This window comes from Capricornis sumatraensis, chromosome 4 (genome assembly GCF_032405125.1).
Source record: "Capricornis sumatraensis isolate serow.1 chromosome 4, serow.2, whole genome shotgun sequence".
NCBI lineage: Eukaryota > Metazoa > Chordata > Mammalia > Artiodactyla > Bovidae > Capricornis > Capricornis sumatraensis.
In genome coordinates this window covers 137,665,133-137,688,990 of record NC_091072.1, presented here as the reverse complement: position 1 = coordinate 137,688,990, position 23,858 = coordinate 137,665,133, and the positions used below count along the sequence as shown (strand labels likewise).

Genomic DNA, 23,858 nt, shown 5'->3' with positions numbered 1-23,858 from the left:
TGCCCCCCTTCTCCTCCTGCCTTCAGTCTTGCACAGCATCAGGGTCTTTTCCAGTGAGTCAGTTCTTTGCATCAGGTGGTCAAAGTATTGTAGCATCAGCTTCAGTATCACTCCTTCTGATGAATATTCAGGATTAATTTCCTTTAGGATTGACTGGTTTGATCTCCTTGCATTCCAAGGGACTCTCATGAGTCTTCTCCAACACCACAGTTCAAAAGCATCAATTCTTTGGCACTCAGCCTTCCTTATGGTCCAACTCCCACATCCACTGACTAGACATTGACCAGACATTGACAATGACATCCATTGACTAGATGGACCTTTGTTGGCAAAGTAACCTCTCTGCTTCTTAATATGCTGTCTAGGTTGGTCAGTTCCCTACAGATGCCTCAAACTCATTTTATACAAACATGTTTGCATCTTTTTTACTATCCTAGTCCCCCATCCTCCTGTATTTCTTTAGATGAGTGGCATTAACAGTCAGTTTGTTGCTTGAATCAGAAACCTGGTGAAGATCTTGAACTCTTTTTTGTCACCACCTCATCCAATTACTATAGCTTAGTGATTAAATGTATGGGCTTCCATGTTGGACTCTATGAATCCAAGTTCTAATTGTGGGGAAAATGGGCAAGCAGCTTGGCTTCTCTCTGTTTCAGTTCCCTTATCTACAAAACGAAGACAAGAATAATTCCTAGATCATAGAGAGGTTATGAGAATTACATGAGATTACTCAGTCCCAGTGGAAATCCAATAGTTTCTTCCTATTATTCTGCCTTTGAATCTCTGATGTTTTTCCCATCTCCCATCCACATCTTACTACGCTAACCTCAGATCTCCTTATCCTTTATAAAAAATTAATGTATTCATCTTTCATTGCTCTGAGTCTTCATTTCTGGGCATGAGTTTTCTCTAGCTGAGCCGAGCTGGGGCTGCGTTTTGTTGCCGTTCACTGGTTTCTCATTGTGGTGGCTTTTCTTGTTGTGGCTCCCAGGCTCTAGGTTTGTGGACTCAGTAGCTGTGGCAGACAGGTTTAACTGCTCTGCAGCATGCTGGATCTTCCTGGACCAGGGATCGAACCTGTGTCCCCTACATTAGCAGATGGAGTCTTAACCACTGGACCACCAGGGAAGTCTGGATCTCATTATCTCTTACCAATATTCACTCACACATAGTGACTATCCTGAGCTAACTTTTGTCTAGCCCCTACCAATTGATCCTCTACATTTTTTGGACTGAGTGTTCTTTTTGAAGCACAAATCTGTCATGTTATTCTGCCCTCGAATCTTGTGCTCCGAACAACTGCTCTTGTCAAAAGTCCAAATGACTTGCAGTTTTCAGAATAAGCTGTGCTGTTTTGTACTTTTCCATGTTGCTTATGCTACTTCCCAACGTCACCTGAAATGCTCCTGCTTCTTCCCTTTGTCTAACAGATATCTGTTCCTCTTTAGAAAAGAATGTCCATACTGACATTTGGGGTCCCACGTGCATTTCTAAGAGTCTTGCTACTTCTTATGAAGAGTTGGATCCAGTTTCCCCTCTTCACATCTAGACAAGTTTCTCTGACTACTTCAACAAACAGAAAGCAGTAGAAGTGATGCTGTGTAGCCCGTGGCTAGGTCACAAAAGATGATATTGTTTCTGCCTGGCTTTATTTCTTTCTGGGGATACTTGCCATAGGCCACCAGCCATCAGGTTTCAAAGAAGCCGAAAGGAGCCTATGTAGAAAGACATGGAGAAGCCCAAAGGAGAGGCCTAGTAGCATCAGCTACTAACTGGAATGCTCCTTCTGTACATGGATGCAACTATATGTATTTGTGCATAATTGCTCAGTTGTGTCCTCCTCTTTGAGACTCCATGGACTATAGCCTGCCAGGCTCCTCTGTTCAAGGGATTTCCCAGGCAAGAATACTGGGGTGGGTTGCCATTTCCTTCTCCAGAGGATCTTCCCAACCTAGGGACTAAGCCCTTGTCTCCTGCTTGGCAAGCAGATTCTTTACCACTGAGCCACCTGGGAAGCAAGTATATGTATATGTATATGTATATGTATATGAATATGTATATGTGTATGTATATATATGTATATGTATAATGTGTACTCAGTCTCTTCAGTTGTGTCTGACTCTTTATGACCCTATGGACCATAGCCCACCAGGCTCCTCTGTCCTTGGGACTCTCCAGGCAAGAATACTGGAGTGGGTTGCCCTGCCTTCCTCTCGGGGATCTTCCTGACTCAAGGATCAAATCTGCATCTCCTGTGGCTCCTGCACTGCAGGCAGATTCTTTATCACTGAGCCACCAGGGAAGCCCATATGAATATGTATATGTACATGTATAAGTGGAGATGCAGTTCTCCACGAACATTTCTGTTTTCATGGACCACATATTCTCTATAATCTTATGGCTACATCTAGAAAATAAAGATCCTGTAATAAAATAGGTATCTTCAATGAGGCAAATATCCTTTTAGCTAGACTGACTTATTAATGTGAAAAATCATTTATGATGTAGCATGGATTATCAGAGAAAGCTGAAAGGAGAGAAGCCCTTGGATTTTTTGCACCTGCTCCTCTAGCCAGTGAACTTCATGGAGAGTTACGCATGTAAGCTTCTTGGTAATTTAAGCCTTCTCTTGTGTGCTGCATACGGTGATCTGGGCCGGCCGTCTGGGATGTGACTCCTGCTTTGAGAGTAATGATAAAGTTTCTAGCAGTCACTGTTGTTGTGGGAGGCAGACTGTCGTGGAAGTGTTATTATTAATGAGCATTACTACTGGACAGCTTGAATGAGGGGATAATTTATTCTCTGTGAACTTCTAATTGCAGAAAAATGGTTCATTCACTGCCACACTTGTCCATCTTGTTTGTTCCTGTCTTGCAGGCATGGTTGGCTGCAAAGAAATAAGGCAGAACTGTACAAGCTGCATGAAGACAGAAGTCTGCATTTCTGGAGATACTGTAGAAACCAGTCAGGAAGGTTTAACCCATGTGAGTGAGGCATGGGAATGCATTAGGAAGCATTCTGTTCTGCTCAAGGGGGCCCTCATCAATTCAGGGAAATTAAGGCACTTACTCTGCAATGCATCCCACCCCAAAATGGGAGTTCAAGCTGTCCAGTAGTAATGCTCATTAATAATAACACTTCCACGACAGTCTGCCTCCCACAACAACAGTGACTGCTAGAAACTTTATCATTACTCTCAAAGCAGGAGTCACATCCCAGACGGCCGGCCCAGATCACCGTATGCAGCACACAAGTGAAGGCTTAAATTACCAAGAAGCTTACATGCATAACTCTCCATGAAGTCCACTGGCTAGATGAGCAGGTGCAAAAAATCCAAGGGCTTCTCTCCTTCCAGCTTTCCCTGTTAATCCATGCTATATCGTAAACGATTTTTTACATTAATGAGTTAGTCTAGCTAAAAGGATATTTGCCTCATTAATGACACCTATTTTATTACATGGGAAATCAGTGTCTTCAGATGATGTCTTACTGCTCTGGCTTCTAAAGCTCACCCTTCCTCTCTGGCATTTCTGACAGAGAGATCTTTCTCTTCCTTAAAAATCCAGCATGGTCTTTTGACTATCATTTTGTTTCCAGAGATGGCTTTGGGAAAATGAAAACTGTCCATGATGATGGTGCATGTGCTTTCTTGATAGTTTCTTCGATGTTCTGGTGACTTTCCTGTGCTTCTTGCCAAATTTCTGCCTCCCACTGATTCCAGTTTATGGCTTCTTTTATCCCTGTTAGCAGTGTTGCCTTGCTCTTGGCATCAGTGTCTTGAAATGTGCTTCCGACTTGTTGCTACCATGATAATTGACACGTTATCAGCTATTGACTCATTACTCTGTTTAGACAAGGTTTGGTCACTTGTGGTTTAGCAGGCTTAAGTATTATAACAACCTGATTCCCAGCCAGTACATGGATTCAAACCTGTCTAAGGTGGATGATCGACAGAATGATCTCTGTTCGTTTCCAAGGCAAATCATTCAATATCTCAGTAATTCAAGTCTATGGCCCAACCAGTAATGCTGAAGAAGCTGAAGTTGAATGGTTCTATGAAGAACTACAAGACCTTTTAGAACTAACACCCAAAAAAGATGTCCTTTTCATTATAGGGGACTGGAATCCAAAAGTAGGAAGTCAAGAAACACCTGGAGTAACAGGCAAATTTGGCCTTGGATTACAGAATGAAGCAGGGCAAAGACAAATAAAGTTTTGCCAAGAGAATGCACTGGTCATAGCAAACACCCTCTTCCAACAACACAAGAGAAGGCTCTACACATGGACATCACCAGATGGTCAACACCGAAATCAGATTGATGATATTCTTTGCAGCCAAAGATGGAGAAGCTCTATACAGTCAGCAAAAACAAGACAGGGAGCTGACTGTGGCTGAGATCATGAACTCCTTATTGCCAAATTCTGACTGAAATTGAAGAAAGTAGGGAAAACTACTAGACCATTCAGGTATGACCTAAATTAAATCCCTTATGATTATACAGTGGAAGTGAGAAATAGATTTAAGGGTCTAGATCTGACAGATAGAGTGCCTGATGAACTATGGACTGAGGTTCATGACATTGTACAGGAGACAGGGATCAAGACCATCCCCATGGAAAAGAAATGCAAAAAAGCAAAATGGCTGTCTGGGGAGGCCTTACAAATAGCTGTGAAAAGAAGAGAGGTGAAAAGCAAAGGAGAAAAGGAAAGATATAAGCATCTGAATGCAGAGTTCCAAAGAATAGCAAGGAGAGATAAGAAAGCCTTTTTCAGTGATCAATGCAAAGAAATAGAAGAAAAGAACAGAATGGGAAAGACTAGAGATCTCTTCAAGAAAATTAGAGATACCAAGGGAACATTTCATGCAAAGATGGGCTCAATAAAGGACAGAAATGGTATAGACCTAACAAAAGCAGAAGATACTAAGAAGAGGTGGCAAGAATACACAGAAGAACTGTACAAAAAAGATCTTCACGACCCAGATAATCACGATGGTGTGATCACTCACCTAAAGCCAGACATCCTGGAATGTGAAGTCAAGTGGGCCTTAGGAAGCATCACTATGAACAAAGCTAGTGGAGGTGATGGAATTCCAGTGGAGGTATTTCAAATCCTGAAAGATGATGCTGTGAAAGTGCTGCACTCAATATGCCAGCACATTTGGAAAACTCAGCAGTGGCCACAGGACTGGAAAAGGTCAGTTTTCATTCCAGTCCCAAAGAAAGGCAATGCCAAAGAATGCTCAAGCTACCGCACAATTGCATTCATCTCTCATGCTAGTAAAGTAATGCTCAAAATTCTCCAAGCCAGGCTTCAGCAATACGTGAACCGTGAACTTCCTGATGTTCAAGCTGGTTTTAGAAAAGACAGAGGAACCAGAGATCAAACTGCCAACATCTGCTGGATCATGGAAAAACCAAGAGAGTTCCAGAAAAACATCTATTTCTGCTTTATTGACTATGCCAAAGCCTTTGACTGTGTGGATCACAATAAACTGTGGAAAATTCTGAAAGAGATGGGAATACCAGACCACCTGACCTGCCTCTTGAAGAAACTGTTAGAACTGGACATGGAACAACAGACTGGTTCCAAATAGGAAAAGGAGTACGTCAAAGCTGTATATTGTCACCCTGCTTATTTAACTTGTATGCAGAGTACATCATGAGAAACACTGGGCTGGAGGAAGCACAAGCTGGAATCAAGACTGCCGGGAGAAATATCAATAACCTCAGATATGCAGATGACACCACCCTTATGGCAGAAAGTGAAGAGGAACTAAAAACCCTCCTGATGAAAGTGAAAGAGGAGAGTGAAAGTTGTCTTAAAGCTCACCATTCAGAAAACTAAGATCATGGCATCTGGTCCCATCACTTCATGGGAAATAGATGGGGAAACAGTGGAAACAGTGTCAGACTTTATTTTTGGGGACTCCAAAATCACTGCAGATGGTGACTGAAGCCATGAAATTTTAAGATGCTTACTTCTTGTAAGAAAAATTATGACCAACCTAGATAGTATATTGAAATCAGAGACATTACTTTGCCAACAAAGGTCTGTCTAGCCAAAGCTATGATTTTTCCAGTGGTCATGTATGGATGTGGGAGTTGGACTGTGAAGAAAGCTGAGCACTGAAGAATTGATACTTTTGAACTGTGGTGTTGGAGAAGACTCTTGAGAGTCCCTTGGACTGCAAGGAGATCCAACCAGTCCATTCTGAAGGAGATCAGCCCTGGGTGTTCTTCTGAAGGAATGATGCTAAAGCTGAAACTCCAATACTTTGTCCACCTCATGTGAAGAGTTGACTCATTGGAAAAGACTCTGATACTGGGAGGGATTGGGGGCAGGTGGAAAAGGGGACGACAGAGGATGAGATGGCTGGATGGCATCACTGACTCGATGGATGTGAGTCTGAGTGAACTCCGGGAGTTGGTGATGGACAGGCAGGCCTGGTGTGCTGCGATTCATGGGGTTGCAAAGAGTTCGACACGACTGAGTGACTGAACTGAACTGGCTGAACTGAAGGTGGATGATAGATTAAAGTTTGGGTGCTGTTATATTATTTAATAATTAGTAAGGTCTCTGAGTAGACTTGTGACAATGTATCACTTCAGGAAAAGATCTCAGCTCTCAAATAGCATCGATTAGATCATAGACAATGGATGCTAGACCATAGTCCGTAGTCCACCTCAGTTGAACACACAGCCAGAGAGAAGGAGAAGATAGATGCAGAGAGAGAGAATGAGTGTGTGTATGTATGAGAGGGGTCGCATAGAGTCGGACACGACTGAAGCGAGTTAGCAGCAATGTATGAGAGACAGAGATAGGCAGAGTGAGACAGAGAGACTGGGTCTTATCATCACAGTGCTCCATTATCTTCGACACTTTTATCAAATTTACTGGAGGAATCCCAGGAATGTCCATGTAGAGGCTAAGGAAATGCAGACTAGTTGGCCTAGGGTTCCATCTTGATCTAACAATGACTGTCAATTGAGGAACAGACAGCTTAAATTATAGATTAAGAAAACTCCAAGAGGACCCCTACAACAATTGCCACAGGGCCTGAAATTCTGCCCTTAGAGTCATGCCTTTGGGTTTAAGCAGAAGAGCAATAATTATTCACAAAAGAGAGGGAGGGGCAGTCCCTGGGGTTGTTAAGAGTTGATATTGTTTGCATCCAACAATTACTGATGGAAGAAGTCCTGTTCTTTTGTACTGGGACAGAAGATACTGAAATGCATTGGGCCAAGGCACTGTCTTCCCTGGAATTGCCCTGAGAATATATAAAAATCTATTGTAGGCAACAGCTCTACTGAGGGGCAGTTCCATCTAAAGGGCTTGCCCCTGAAATTTGTCATCAGGCTCCCTAGGTCCAAATTTTCACTCTGGCCATGCTGCTTGTACAACCTTTGTGAAGTTATTAACTCCTCTGTGTTTCATGCTTTGTATCTGTAAAATGGGATTTACCATTGTACTTACAGAGGTAATTGTACTTATAGAGCATTTATTGTGATGACCAAATGTTTGTGCACATGCTCAGTCACTTCAGTCCTGTCTGATTCTTTGTGATCCTTTGGATGCAAGCCTTCCAGGCTTCTCTGTCCATGAGATTCTCCAGGCAGGAATACTGGAATGGGTTGCCATGCTCTCCTCCAGGGGATCATCCCAACCTAGGGATCGAACCCACCTCTTTTATATCTCTTGCATTGGCAGGTAGCTTCTTTACCACTACACTACCTGGGAAGCTGATGATTAAATGAGTTAATATTTTTAAAAAAACAACAACAGAGCCTTGTATTTAGTAGAACTACAGGAGTCTTCACCATTATTAATAATATTTTGGAGAGTAAATTTGCTTTCCTTAACCTGTTCTTTCCTAAGGCAGTTTGGAATTGACTATAGCTCATCTGAGGGCATTTTGTTGCAAGGGGAAAGAAAGGATGCTTTTGAGCCCAAGACCCTCTTTCCCAACCCCAGGGTGGTCAGTCTGGGGGCGTCTTTTCAGTGCAGTGCTCCTGAAAGCCTAAGATCCACACGAGGACAGTGGCTGGCTCCATAGAGGGAGCTAAGGGCTGGGGAAGAGATGTTAGAACAATGCTGTTCTGGGTAACCATTCTGTCAGGGTCTATAACCCTAGTGGGGCTTCCCAGGTGGCTCCATGGTAAAGAATCTGTCTGCCAATGGCAGGAGACATGAGTTCAATCCCTGGGTCAGGAAGATCCCCTGGAGAAGGAAACGGCAACACAATCCAGTATTCCTGCCTGGAAAATCCCATAGATAGAGGAGCCTGGCAGGCTACAGTCTACTGGGTCATAAAAGAGTTAGACACAATTTAGCGACTAAACAACAGCGAACCCCCATGTGGTCTTTCCTTTCATTCTTGTTCTCTTTGGGATGATGTGGAGAGTGTTTCACCCAAGTGGCTGGGAATCATCTGGTGTTGGTGACTATTGTGAGTGTCTTTTGTAGAAGGGGCTAGCACTTTAAAAACAGTGAACATCTTGAGACATCCACTGTCTCTGTGACTCTCGATTATTCGCTCTGTCTCAGAGCTGCAACGTCTCCTGTATGAAACGGGCTTGCCAAAATGTGTCTACTTCCCAGGATGGTGCCAACCAAATGTGATGATACAAGTGACAGCAGCTTGTAAACTATAAAGGGTGACACAGATATGAGTTGTTATTATGAGTGGTTCCTCTAATTTCCCTGTTCTCTACAAGCAGACCTGAATGTTAGCAGCACCTGCGCGCTGTCATCACTCAGCTGTTGATTTCATTTAAGGACCTTATTTATAAGTCTGTGGCTGGTGATTGTATGTCGGCTTTTCTAGCAGTGGTGATGGGCTATGCCCACCACCGGACTGGTTCAGGGTGCTAAGGCTGAAGCTGTTTTGTCATACAGCAAAGGGATCCTATGGTTTTTAGGAGTCTCCCTCCTTCAATTTGTAAATCATGTAATATTAATAGGAAGCGTTTTGGAATCATAAGCTGTTTTTTGGTGATACTGTTACTCTGATATTCGATAAAAAGCTTTCAGAAACCAGGAGAATTAGATTTTGGCCAGAGTGGAATGAATGCTATAAATCAAGATTACCTGAAAGGGATATGAGAAAGGATTAAGTTGAGTCCAAGAGATAATGAGGCAAGGGACTTCCCTGGTAGTCCAGTGGCTAAGACTTAAGGGGCCCAGGTTCAATCCCTGGCAGGGCAACTAGACTCCACATACTGCAACTAAAAATCTGGCATGATGCAACTAAAAACATCATGAGTGAAGCAACTAATACCTGATCTATTAATTAATTAACAATTAATTAATAAAAAAAGAGAGGGACAATGAGGGGAAATATCCAAGAAGCTTGAAAAAATTTACCAGCTTCCAGGAGCAGATTTCTAACTGTTATTTAAAAAGTCACTCTGATGGGAACATTTTCACTGGCAGATTCAGTGGTTTTCTTAATTTTGTGTACAGCTCAATGCAGGGACTTTTGGCTGCATTGCACTGAAGTGTTACAAGAAGAAAAGAAAGAGGAAAGAGACGTAGCTGTCAGTTGTGGACAGAGTCAGCTGGTCTCAGATGTGTGCTCTGCAGGTCACAGAAAACATTTTCAAGTACCTCACCTTTCAGGTCTCGGTCATGGACAGAAATAGAGCACAGAAGGTGATTCTTAGGGAAGACTTCATCTTCCCCATCTTTTACAACTGAAAAATGGAGCAAACGAGTGTCTGGGTTCAGACCCTTGGCAACAAGTTACTGGGAGTCAACGCAACACCACGGGGACACAGAACTTTGCCTGCCACTGAGCATATTACTGGAGAAATACTGTACAGAACCCAGCAGGCTTCTGCAAACAACACATCCCTTTAAGTTAATTGGTGTTATAGAGAAGCTGAAATGCTCTGCTTATTTACAAAGCTACAGATTTATGTAAAGCAAAACCAATTACACTTAATGCCTAAACTATTCCAGGTGCTCAGTGATAATGTTGCTAAGCACTAGACAAGAAACTAGTGTGTGAATGTCTCCTGCTTCCAACGCAAGTGTGTGTAGTCCCTGCAATTTAGCTAATCACGAGTGTCATCCCCAGTGTGAGAATTCTAAGCTCTTTTGGTGTTTGCTTGGGGTCATCTTTATAATTCTGTAGATCTTTTTTCACCTCTAATGACGAGTGAAAGCATAATGAGCACTTTTTCCTATCATGATGTAGAAATTAAGAAGACAAAGGCAAATTTGGGAGGGGCGGACAACAAAATAAAGCAGACCCTATTTCTAACAGTGAGAGGGACTGTTGGAGCTTCTGACTTGTTCTGAGATGAGGTGTATTTAAAGGTTTTTTGATCTTTGGAGCATTGATTAAACCCAAATCACAAACTCAGCATTTAACCTTTTACAACAAAGAAAGATTCTAAGGCAGATCAGGGATCAGCCTCACTGTTTCATCAGAGAACAAATGGCCCCCCTCTCCCCCCCTAAAAAAGAGAGAAGGATTCGGAAAATGTTACAGGGCAAGAATTTTTGTCTGTAAGGGTCTGTCTTTTCACTGTCCTCAGAACAAACAAATGAAAAATAGTTTGAGTAAGAGAAACACCTGGCACTTTACAGCTGCTCTTTTGCAATTAAAAACGCATATCACACCTCATCAAGATGTATAAATCTTTTATTCTGCAGATCTAAAATATTTTAGATATACACAAGGGAGGTGCTGTAACTGCAGAATCATTTCCAATCAACTGATAAAACCCACCTCTTCTATACAGCTTGAACTGTCCCAGAAAAGAGTGGTGCTCAGATTTTAGGGAGCGTTAAGAATGATTTGGGTGGGTTTGTTAGAACCGCCAATTCCTGGGAAAAGTTTTGCCTTAAAGCAGTCTGTGGTTGGGGCCAGAAAGATCTACCTGAAACTGGGGGTCCTCAGCAAAACCTTGATAAACACTGCTACAAAGATTTGGGACCCTAGTTGTATTTGATTTTTTTCAATTAATTTTTTCACATTTATTTGCTTATACTGGTAAAATCTCTTTTGGAAAACAGTTTTCTGAATGCATCTGAACTGGTACCAGTGGAAACCAGGTTAGGGAATCTCTTTAAGCATCTCTTTTATTTGATCACTTGCCCTTCCTCCAACACTCATTTAACCTCCTTAATTTTCTTCTTTCCTTTAATCTCAATAATTCCACCACTTATATTTATTTTACAATTTCTTCAGTATGTGAATATTCACTTTTGGGTTAAGGATCTCTATTTTAGTAATGCTGTTTTTTTTAAAAAATTTTTTTTAAAAGAGGACCATTTTTTTAAAGTCTTTATTAAATTTGTTACAATATTGCTTGTGTTTTGGCTTTTTGGGATTTTACTTAGCTCCTCAACCAGGGATCAAACCTGCACCCCCTGCAATGGAAGGCAAAGTCTTAATCACTGGACCCAGTAATGCTGCTGTTTAATTCAGAGAAAGTTTCCTTCACTCATAACTTGATAGTGTAATAGCAAGATGAAGTACAGTAAAACTGTATAGGCTTATTATTTATGTATAAGATATAGGTTACTTGTGTTTAGGGTTATTATTTACTCTGACATAAACTGTGTCTGATTATTATGCCTGGCATGTAATAAGGGCTCAATAAATGTGCTGAAGGGGAGAATACTGACGTACTATTATTTCAATTCTAAAGACTTAAAACTATGACAACTAAGAAGTGTCATGTACATTGCTTTAAACGGCTGAACCATTAAAGTACACAGATAACGTTCATAAGGCCACTCTCATACCAATACATACATATTAGCTCTTAAACTAAAAGGCATAGCAGCCAGCTGAAGAAAACAGTGAATACTCTGCTCATATGATGGGTTGAGTCGAATAGTTTCACAGGGCTGTCTCCCAAAGATCAATACTTGAAGAAAATTCCTGTGTACTGCCGTAAAATTTCAAAGACTTTTCCTGGAGGGGAAGGGTTTCTTCGAGATTACTTCCACTGGTGTTCTGGGCATTAAAATGATTTAGATTACAATACCTAAAAAAGAAAGAAAGAAAGGGTTTTTTTTTTAAGGCCAGATGTAGATGACTTGATAAATCATTTGCTTTCTCCCCATGCTTGTCTCCCTTTTATTACAGTCCCATAGATACTGGCACAACGGTGATGATTATTTAAGAGCCCTGCTCCCCGGAAGAGTCTGGATAAAACGACCAAGGGAGTTTTAGGTCGTGTGAAGGTGTCTCACCAGGACCTTTAGGTGGTGCTGTTTTACAGTCTGCCATGAGTCCGATGGTGAGAAACGTTTAAGTCTGGAACTACCGACTTTGTAGACTTAATGGCGGGCAGGACTGGAAAGATTTATCAGATGTACTGTGTGTGTTAAGTCACTTCAGTCGCATCCGATTCTCTGCAGCCTTATGGACTGTGGTCCACTAGGCTCATCTGTCCATGAGATTCCTCAGGCAAGAATCTTGGAGTGGATTGCCATTTCCTTCTCCAGGGGATCTTCCCGACCCAAGGATTGAACTCCTGTCTCTTACGTCTCCTGCATTGGCAGGTGGGTTCTTTACCACCAGCGCCACTTTAGAGTGGTCAGATGCACTGCTGTTAAGTCACATCAGTCATGTCCGACTCTGTGCGACCCCGCAGATGGCAGCCCAACAGGCTCCTCTGTCCCTGGGATTCTCCAGGCAAGAATACTGGAGTGGGTTGCCATTTCCTTCTCCAATGCATGAAAGTGAAAAGTGAAAGTGAAGTCACTCAGTCTAGGGGTTTGTAAATTCAGCGCTGAGACTGTGTGGAAAATACCACTGTTGAAGAAGACATCTACAAATGTGTTTCTAAACTGCATCCCCTTATCCATGACTGCGGGGGACGGCCCGTGAAGGGTTAAGTCCTGGGAGCTGCTCCGCAGGTATGCAGAGCCTTAGGCGTTGTCCTAAGCTCCCTGTCCCGCCACCCTCAAGAATTCTTGTAGCCCTTAAGGCTCCAGGTCGTCTTGCTCCAGGATGTCTTGTTCCTGCAACATGTCCTAAAAGATAGATTATCTTATTGAATTCTGTACACAATGGTAGGGGTCTGGTGATTGTATTTTGAGATTAAAGAATAACCTTGTACATGCCTTAAGTCACGTACTTTACCCTATAAATACCGTGGCCTAATAAAGGAAGGCATCAGACATAGTGGGTCTGATCCTCTCAACCCCATCTTTTGTCTCTCTTATTTTTCCACGCGGGGACGCTCCGTTCTCTCCCTTTGCAGGTGTGACTCTTGCTTGTGCTGGCCGCGGCACATGACGTACCCAAAATCTGGATTCCCCATCTTCTAAATGCCAGACAGTAAGCCAGGGCCCAATACTCACCCTAACTAACCACATTCTCACTACAACCTGGGAAGGGTGGAACCATTCCCATTTCACAGGCAAAAAAGACTGACGTTTTAAGAGGTTACATAATTTGCTTAGGTTCACATGAGTAAGAGTTGACAGAGCTTAGGTTTGAAACCAGAACTCTCTGAGTCCTGACCGTTTTCCTCTACAGCATGCTGCCTCTGAAGACCAATTGTTTCTTAAACATTTTGAAGAAGCTCTAGGAGGAGAGGAATTTCAGGCTGTTTTATTCACTGCTGTATGCCTACTGCTTTGACCAGTGCCTGGTACATGTTGTTTAGTCGCTAAGTCATGCTTGATCCTTCTGCGAACCCATGGACCGTAGCCAGCCAGGCTCCTGTCTATGGGATTTCCCAGGCAAGAATATTGGAGTAGGCCTCCTCCAGAGTACATATCAGATGTCCAATAAATATTGGTTGAGTGAACAAATGAATAAGAACCATAAGTTCAATTTTATCAAAGACACGTAAGTCTCTGAGGTTAGGCTTTTTTTTAATTTGCGAAGGTTTCTGATGCTAACTTTGCCTTCTTTCCCTTCTCAGCATTGCTAAAAATACCTGTAAGAAAAGGATATGCTTTGAATAACTAGTCCTTTGTCTCTGATTTAGGTCTCTTTCACTAATTGTTACAGGTTATGTACAAAAGATTACTGGTATCATTAACAAATTAAGCACAATGATATTAACTTTATGTGTTTTACAATATTAGAGGGATGATGGTGTCAAGTTGTAATAATAAATACCCTTCTATTTTCCCCCGCTATAAACATCTGTGCGTGTACTCTAAGTCAGTTCAGTCATGTCCAACTCTGCGACTCCATGGACTGTAGCCTGCCAGGCTCCTCTGTCCATGGGATTCTCCAGGCAAGAGTACTGGAGTGGGTTACCATGCCCTCCTCCAGGGGATCTTCTAAACCCAGGGATTGAACTCGTGTCTTCTATATATCCTGCATTGGCAGGGGAGTTCTTTACCACTAGTGCCACCTGGGAAGCCCAATAAACATCTATAATATCCTTTATTATTATCTTAGCATCTGATGTAGGATGCATATTTATATTAAGGTCTATAGCGATATTCATATAATACTTTCCAGCAAGGGAAAACATTTCATCTACCTACTTCCCTCAGCCCCAACCTGGAGAGCCTCAGGTGTTCATGTCACTATTTCAGATGTGATTGAAGAGGACTCTAATACAGACAGAGGCAGAGACTATTTGCTTTTGTTTCTTCTTAGAAATGGAAGGTACACCTGGTCTGACTCTCTGGAATATTCCTAACTACACTTAGCTGGGGCTTCCCTGGTGTCTCAGAGGTAAAGAATTCCCCTGCCAATGCAGAAGATACAGGTTCGATCTCCTTGGTTTGGGAAGATCCTCTGTAGAGGGAAATAGCAACCCACTCCAGTAGTCTTGCCTGGGAAATCCCACAGATGGAGGAGCCTGATGGGCTATAGTCCATGGAATTGCAAAAGAGTTGGACATGACTTAGAGACTAAACAGTAGCATACCCAGGTAAGTGATTTTCCACTGACCTCAACAAGATTAGTTTGGTTCTAGGACTTACACCAGGATTGTAGCACAGTAATATAAACTTGATGGTGGGGTGCCCTTGTATGCTAGCATAGACCTAATTCCACTTGTATATTAGTGAGGGTGCTGTTTCATCATTAATCCACTGGCCTCAGGATCTTTGGGACAAGAATAGCTTGGGACTCCCCTTGATACTTGGGACTGACATTGATAGATTTATCACCAATATCTGGCTCTGACCAGATATACCTTTGGGTTTGGTAAGAACTAGATTGTGTTTGGAAGTGTATTGAGATAAAACATCATCTCTCTCATAAATAATGTTTCAATAATACTATCCCTCAGACATCTGTGTTTTCTCCCATTTCCATCCTTATTGTTTGTTGTTGTTTAGTTGCTAAGTCATGTCTGATCCTTTTGCAACCCAATTAACTGTAGCCCACCAGACTCCTCTGTCCATAGGACTGTCCAGGCAAGAATACTAGAGTAGGTTGCCATTTCCTACTCCAGAGTATATTCCTGACCCAGGGATCGAACCCTCGTCTCCTTTTAGGCAGGCAGGTTCTTTACCACCGAGCCACCAGGGAAGCCCCTTATTTTTTGCCAGTGTTTGACAAAAGCAATCAGTATAGAAATAAGCTGGAACCCTGCACTCTCACTGCAGACACTGATCTAATCACTTATATTCCATACCATTTCTCGCTTAATGCTTTTGATTAGGCCTCTCCAGTCCCAACTGGGAATAGATACCCAAGGCAACGTGTTCCTTTGAACTAATGTAGTTGGTTCTAGCTATTTAATCTCTATGGGCAAATTTTTTAGACTCTCCTTTCTTCCGAAATGGGATAAGCATTCTTTTCTTGTGGAGGGTGATCAACAGGTGGTGGTGAATACAGTTACTTGAGCTGAAGGGACAGTCTCCATCCCCATAGATTTAAGGAGTCATCAGAGCAGGAAGAGGGCTCCTCCGTGGCACTTAAAAGCAGCACAATTTACTCAATTAGGTTTTCACTTCAGTGTTCTCATGTATTCAGTTCAGTTCAGTCACTCAGTCATGTCCATGGACTGACACTCAGTTGCTCTTTGTGACCCCAGGGACTGCAGCACACCAGGCTTCCCTGTCCATCACCAACTCCCGGAGCTTGCTCAAACTTAGGTCCATTGAGTTGGTGATGCCATCCAACCATCTCATCCTCTGTTGTCCCCTTCTTCTCCTGCCTTTAATCTTTCCCAGCATCAGGATCTCTTCCAATGAGTCAGTTCTTCACATTAGGTGGCCAAAGTATTGGAGTTTCAGCTTCAGCATCATTCCTTCCAATGAATATTCAGGACTGATTTCTTTTAGGATGGACTGGTTTGATCTCCTTGCAGTCCAAGGGGCTCTCAAGAGTCTTCTCCAACACCACAGTTCTCATGTATAGAGTGATAAGATCAGAGAGGTGGACAATCATGCTGCTTAAGACAGAAATGCTCAACATGTAGAAAATTAATTTCTTCTCATCCTGCTTTATTTCATCCTCTGTTTGTTTCCTTCCCGCATAAAGGATGCAAGATAAAAGAAAGCATACAGGAGATGGAGAAGATTTGGTAAGAATCCGATTTCTTTCTAAATAAGCCCTACCTTGGGGCTTCCTCGATGGCTCAGTGGTAAAGACTACCTGCAATGCAGGAGCCGCAGGAGACATACCTGGGGTTGGGAAGATCCCCTGGAGGAGGGTATGGCAACTTACTCCAGTATTCTTGCCTGGAGAATCCCATGAACAGAGGAGCTTAGCAGGCTATAGTCCATAGTGTCGCAAAGAGTAGGGCATGACTGAAGTGACTTAGCACACATGCACAAGCCCTGCCTACATTATCTCTTAGTCCTTTTATCTCTGGTTCCCCCAATCTCTGGTGCTTTGTATGTTTTTATTCCTGCCTCCTTCTCTGAACCCTGCTCTAGCATCTCTCACTTTATAGTAACTCACTTGCTCAACAATCACAGAAGAATAATCACACTTAAATATTTTGAGTGCTACATGCTTGCTCCATGTAGACCAGTACTTTGCTTTCTTCAATTTTATTTTTCAAGTGCTTGGAACGATGCTAAACACATTGGTTGAATGAATGGATAAATGAATAAATGTGTGAGTCAGTCCCAGAGTAATAGAGTTTTGGTTCCCGTGCTAGTGATACCTGAATTTAGCCCACAGTCATGGTCATCTTGGCCACATCTCAGCGTGAGTCTAGGTGAAAAATAAACAGGAGGAAGAAGAGAGCATAAAACAACACATGAAGCCATTATTATTATTATTGCTAACATTTTTGAGTATTTTCTTATCCTCACAATAACCTTATGGCACAGTTACCATTCTTATTGTTTCCTTTCGACAAAGAAGAAACTGAGGCTGAGCAAGGTTAAGCAACTTGCGGAGGTTTGTGCAGCTAAGCTGTGGGACTGGATTCAGCTGGGCTGCCTCTAAAGATTGCTTTTTTTTTTTTTCAACTTTATCGACATATATGTATTTTTAATTAAGATATAGTTGCTTTGCAATGTTGTGTTAGTTTCTGTGGTACAAAAAAGTGAATCGGCTATATGTATATATATATCCCCTCCCACCCCCACCCGTTCCACCCCTCTAGGCCATCACAGAGCACCGTGCTGAGCTTCCTGTACTATACAACAGGTTCCCACTGGCTATCTATTCTACGCATGGTGGTGTATATATGTAAATTCCATTCTCCCGATTCAGCCTGCCCTTGCCTTCCTCACTGTGTGTCTGTGTGTCCATTCTCTGTGTCTGTCTCTATTCTTGCCCTGCAAATAGGATCATCTCTACCGTTTTTCTAGATTCCACATTTATGTGTTAAGATACAATTTTGTTTCTCTTTCTTCACTCTGAGGACAAACTTGAGATCTGTGCACGTCTCGACAAATGACCCAAACTACTTTTTGAAACACAGGGTCAAATCTTACAGTGGGAGAGTACGTGAAATTGAGAAACAACACAGATTTGTGAGAATTAGCTGATGGGTGACACTCATGTATTTGGAGGCAGTGGCCAGAGGGGAAAGAAGCCTTGCCTTCAGTTTCAGTTTTTATTGCTGACTCTGTTTTGCTGCAAAGACAGGGACATTGCTGTTGAATCCTTCTGCAAGAATCTGACTTTCTAATGTGGTGGTCAATCTAAGAACCAGGCAGGCATTTTTAAGGAGATTTTACAGTACAGATGGTCACTTTGATAACATACACTTTGGAAGGTTAGAAATTTTAAAATTCAGGAAGCCCTTAAGACTTTTAACTTTTGTTTTGTTTTTTTATTTTTGTCATTAATTCTGTCTCACATGAGGTCTCAGTGTTTCTCTTATGCTGGACCATAGGCCCCATTGACTGATACCGACTGCATGTCCTTCTGATTTACCACTTCCCATGACTGATGTTCCAAAAGAGATTTATTAGAGGAATAAAAGAATGATTCAGGCAAGGAATAAGTGGCACTAGATGAGAGACTAAGTGACTAAATAGATAAATGAATGGAAAAAAGTGAGGAAAATAAAGACATATTTAGTTTCTGCAACATGGCAGACATGCTTGGTCTTTTATCAAAATTCATCTCCACAAAAAGCCCACAAAAGGTTGGAATTATTGTCCTTATTTTACATGTGTGAAGACAGAGGCTCAGAGAGGTGAGGCACTTTGCTCAAAAGCACACAGCCATCCAAGAAGACATCACTGAGAGAGAGGGCCTGGCAATGGATGGTAGATGATACATATTAAGCCACTTGAATGGTCTCAGGTGACTGGCTAAATGATTTTGCACAGTTTGTTATTGACCTTGAAATGGTCACTGCTGATTTAAAGGCCTGAATGGAATCCAAATCTTAAGGCTCATTAGATTTCTAGCTATTTGTTTAATGATATTTGCTTTTAATGATAATGACTCATTCATTCTTATTATCGATATGGTTATTTCTAATTCTAAAATGGCACTGTATGTTGGAGGAAAAATATCTTTTTTTAGAGTTGAGCGAAGAACTTTTTATTATAAGGACTGATGGAAAAAGTGAAGTCTAAATGAAAATTTCTTGCTCTGAATGTCTGTTAAATTTCTCTAATATGCTAATTTGTCCAGTCATGGAATACAAGATTCCCATTGGCTCAGTGATGGCTCCCAGATCAATATTTCATGGACTCAGAAATTGTTCATCTTACCACACACTTACCTTTGTGAAACACTCCAGAATCCCAGGACGTTCAACAATGTTAATGATGCCAAGAAAAAGAAGAAGTTTTCTAAATTGCCTTTGTTTAATGTGTTTGGAAACCAATTGCCTGTTTGGAACAAATGTAATTGTTATTCAACTGCAGAGTTGTAAGTTTCTGTGAATATTTTATCATTCCACAATTCATAGAGTTTTATTCGCTTGAATAATATCTACAGAGCAAAAAAGCACATCTGAAACTCAGAGTTAAAATTCATTTAATTCTGTAATTAACAGTAAAATAATAAGCAAAGCACGCCAAATGTTTTGAAGGTCAAAAAACTTGATTTCAATAGCACAATATAGGTATCAGAAGAACCTGATTATGCTTCTAATTTGCAAGAATCACATTTTTAATTTATTCTTATATGTTTAATATATAGAACAGTGCTTGGCACCCCCAATAGGGATTGTTTGGTAAAATACATTGATGTATGAAAATTATTTGTCATCACCAGATAGCCCATTGTATGTGCTAATTGTAAGGTTGTGAATGTGAAAGTCACTCAGTTGTGTCTGACTCTGTGATCCCATGGACTGTAGCCTGCCAAGCTCCTCTGTCCACGGACTTCTTCAGCCAAGAATACTGGAGTGGGTAGCCATTCCCTTCTCCTGGGGATCTTCCCAACCTGGGGATCGAACCCAGGTCTCCTGCATCGTAGGTGGATTCTTTACTGTCTGAGCAAGCAGGGAAGCCCAAGAATACTGGAGTGGGTAGACTAATCCTTCTCCAGGGGATCTTCCCGGCCCAGGGATTGAACTGGGATCTCCTGCATTGCAGGAGGATTCTTTACCAGCTAAGCTACCAGGGAAGTCCAATTGTAAGGTTAGCGAGATAATACATGTAGATGCCAGAGGTTACTTTATTTTGATAACTGAGATAGGATAAATCCAGTTACTTTAATACCACAGACCCTATTGGTCATATTGCAGTCTGTGGTTCATGTGAAGATTTTCTTTTAACCTGATGAGAATTCCTCAATTTAATACCCTTAAGTAAGGAATCTTCACCTCCTTTTGATGTCACACTGAGTATGTGCTGTGGTGTGTTAAGTTGCTTCAGTCATGTTTGACTCTGTAACCCCATAGACAGAGGAGCCTGGTGGACTACAGTCCATAGGATTGCAGAGTCAGACTGTAGTGCACCAGACTCCTCTGTCCATGGAATTCTGCAGGCAAGAGTACTGGAGTGGGTTGCCATTTCCTCCTCCAGGGGATCTTCCCAATGCAGGGAATGAACCCGCATCTCTTATATCTCCTGCACTGGCAGGCGGGTTCTTTACCACTAGCATCATCTGGGAAGCCCCAAACTGAGTATATAGGAAATTAATTAGGGTTCAAGGTCATTGCTTTCACTACACTTCTAAGTTGTGACTTTTGCTTTGGATCTTTGCTAGAACTCTCTTTTCATACCTAAATCTATATATCTATATCCATATTATCACTATGACTTACACACACACTCAGTTTTTCTTCAGTGGGTGTTGAAATTTAATATTGAATATATTCTATGAAATATGATGTATTCTATCATATACATTATACATGTAGCACTTATTTTTATGCACTACTTTTAAAAACAGCAGTAGGATCTTAGAAGTAATAATATATCATAGATATATAGCATTATGGAAGTTTAAAAGATTACTTAAAAGGCAAAATCTATCTTCAGAGAGAGAATTTAAATTCAATTGCAGTTCTGAATGGGCAAAATAGTCAGTTCAGTTCAGTCACTCAGTCATATTCGACTATTTGCAACTCCATGGACAGCAGCATGCCAGGCTTCCCTGTCCATAACCAACTCCCAGAGCTTGCTCAAACTCATGTCCATCCAGTCAGTGATGCCATCCAACCATCTCATCCTCTTTTGTCCCCTTCTCTTCCTGTCTGCAATCTTTCCCAGCATCAGGGTCTTTTCCAATGAGTCAGTTCTTTCCATCAGGTGGCCACCCCGCAAAATGTTATGCATTATAAGACCAGGAAGAGATCATCTCTGAATAGTCAGCTCCTACAATGGGTTGTGAGCAATCTGTCTATGTTCCAACTGACTTGATCTTCAGTGTCATCTCTGGCACACGGGTTATATGTTGCTTCCTTAACTAGTATATGGTTTTTGGCCTCTCTCTTGACAGTGTATACTTTTAAATGGGGTTTGAATTAAATGCTTTGTTCAAGCTTGATAGTCAGCAAGTGCACAAGCATGACAGCTGTGAAGAATTGTGCCATTTCCCACTTAAAGCTGCTGCTCTTCTGTCATTTAACTTCCCAATGACTATTATTATGGATCAACCATGAAAATTATCTTGTGTCCATTATAGTCTAGGACCTATAATGAAATCTGGTATTGAGTTTAAAGCTATTTTGTAAGTTCTACTTCCCCATTTTATTAATTTGTGTTCCATTACAATATAAATTTACGGTTTTATTGCTACATTGGCATGCTGCCTTTATGTGATATTTAGGAGAAGTTTCACTGAATGTCTGTGTCTGTCTATTGGGTATTTTGTAATCTTTTTAATGCATGTGTTTGTGTGTGTGTTTAGAAACTAAACATTTGGTTGTACCTGAATGTGGGAGTCAGGGCAGAGGTCAAGGTAAGTTGAGATGGCATCACACTTATTTTCAGGAAGAACTAAACCATCCTGCTAAGCCTATTCAAACAGTCCCATTTCCTTATTTCTCCTGAATTAATATCCCAATCATATTTCTGTCCTTTTCATTTCACATCAGCACTTTGCATGTCATGCGATTATACCATTTTATCACCGTGTTTCTCTGGCTAGAGTAAGAGGAGTTTGCACAGAGTAGGCAAAGCCTCAGAATTAACATGACATTAATTCTTCTTGGAGCATGAATTTTACTCCATAATAAGTAATTGAAAAGACTATCTTTATTGCATAACAAAGTCAGATGAGGGAGAAGAATATAAATTTTATAAGATCTTCAAAGGTAAAACATAATATTTCTAAGAAATTGTGCAATTACAGCAAATACCAGACTATCAGGGCTTCCTAGGTGGCGCTAATGGTAAAGAATCTGCCTGCCAATACAGGAGACATAAGAGACAGAGGTTTGATCCCTGGGTCAGGAAGGTCCCCTGGAGGAGGAAGGGCATGGGAACCTACTCCAGTATTCTTGCTTGGAGAATCCCATGGACAGAGGAGCCTGGCGGGCTATAGTTCATAAGGTCACAAAGAGTTCGACACAACTGAGAGACTGAGCATGCACACAGGTGCCCGGTGTGGGGTAAGTGTGCGTGCATCTCTCTCATTGGGGGTGCTGGGGTGGGCACACAAGAGAAACAGTGTCACCTGGTATCATGTGCATGGGGCTGACAGGAGGATGTAGTACTTGAAAAGTTAGAGAAAGGCAGTGGAAATTTATGAATAACACAAGATATTTGGTGACTGGAATTATTTTGAAAATAAAAGAGAGGGGAAAAAAAAAAAAAAAGAAAATAAAAGAGAACCATACCACCTAGTCAAACTCCTGATCATACTCCTTTGAAGTGAAGTGAAGTGAAGTCGCTCAGTTGTGTCCGACTCTTTGCGACCCCATGGACTATAGCATACTACGCTCCTCCATCCATGGGATTTTCCAGGCAAGAGTACTGGAGTGGGTTGCCATTTCTTTCTCCAGAGGATCTTCCTGACTCAGGGATCGAACTCAGATCTCCCACACTGTAGGCAGACGCTTTACCATCTGAGCCACCAGGGAAGTCCTTTATTCTTTCTTTTAAAATTTTTATTGGGGTATAGTCGATTTACAATGTTTCTGAGCTTCTGCTGAACAGGAAAGTGAATCAGTTATACATATGCATATATCTACTCTTTTTAAAGATTCTCTTCCCATACAGGCCATTACAGAGTATTGAGTAGAGTTCCCTGTGCTATATGGTAGGTTCTTATTAGTTTTCTATTTTATATATAGGAGAATTCTTTCTAAAATATGATTTTTAATGTTCATCTTTCTTCCTAATGCTGATCTCATTCTAGTTCCATAGTTTTGCCTTTCCTTCTCTAGGAGATCTTCCCAACTCAGGGATGGAACCCGGGTCTCCTGCATTGCAGGCAGATTCTTTACCATCTGAGCCCCCAGGGAAGCCTTTGATTGTGTAGCTAATTTACATGGTGCACTTCATGGTCAAGAAAACCATCACCTGAATTGATTACATGGAACAAACACTAGCATCAAGTTGGAGAGAGAGATTCTTTGTGAAGCTTAAATTTGCTTTATATATGAGATACATGTCTATGTATTACATGCCTAGTATTACATGTCTACGTATGCTCTTTAGAGCTAGCATTACCTATAGAAAGATATAGAAAAAAATATAGAAACAGCATTGCTGGAATCAGAGAGACTTTTGAAGTCTATTATTTAATAGTTTGTTTATTGAGGATTTGCCCAAATGGATGGCTTCAGCCTTGGTTTCTCCTCTCTAAAATGATAGCAGTACCCCTTCTCACTGAGCTGGTATGAAAAGAAAAAGAGATAATAGATGTTGAGGGTTGGGCACAGAGAGGGTACCCTCCATGGGCATTAGGCTATCCCTTCTTGCGCCTCACTTGAGAGGTGCTCATACAAACTCATGGGGCCTGAGCTTGATCTTGAGCCCATCTCCTGTCAGATATTTCATGTTCTGTGTGCCTTTTATTTTTTTTTTTTTATCATTATCCCAGGACTGGTTGTAAAATGTTCCATTTACCATTGTCAGTTGACTCAGCTCTT

At 41.5% G+C, this 23,858-nt stretch overlaps 1 protein-coding gene across 1 annotated transcript in view; it reads right to left on the bottom strand.

Annotated features, from left to right (window-relative positions):
* Positions 1–11,857: 11,857 nt before the first annotated feature.
* The window catches only part of SLC15A5 (solute carrier family 15 member 5), a 93,468-nt gene continuing 81,467 nt past the window's right edge, over positions 11,858–23,858 (bottom strand). The window contains 2 exon segments of the mRNA XM_068969731.1: positions 11,858–12,005; positions 19,089–19,197. Of these exon segments, the coding sequence (XP_068825832.1) occupies positions 11,858–12,005; positions 19,089–19,197 (257 nt within the window).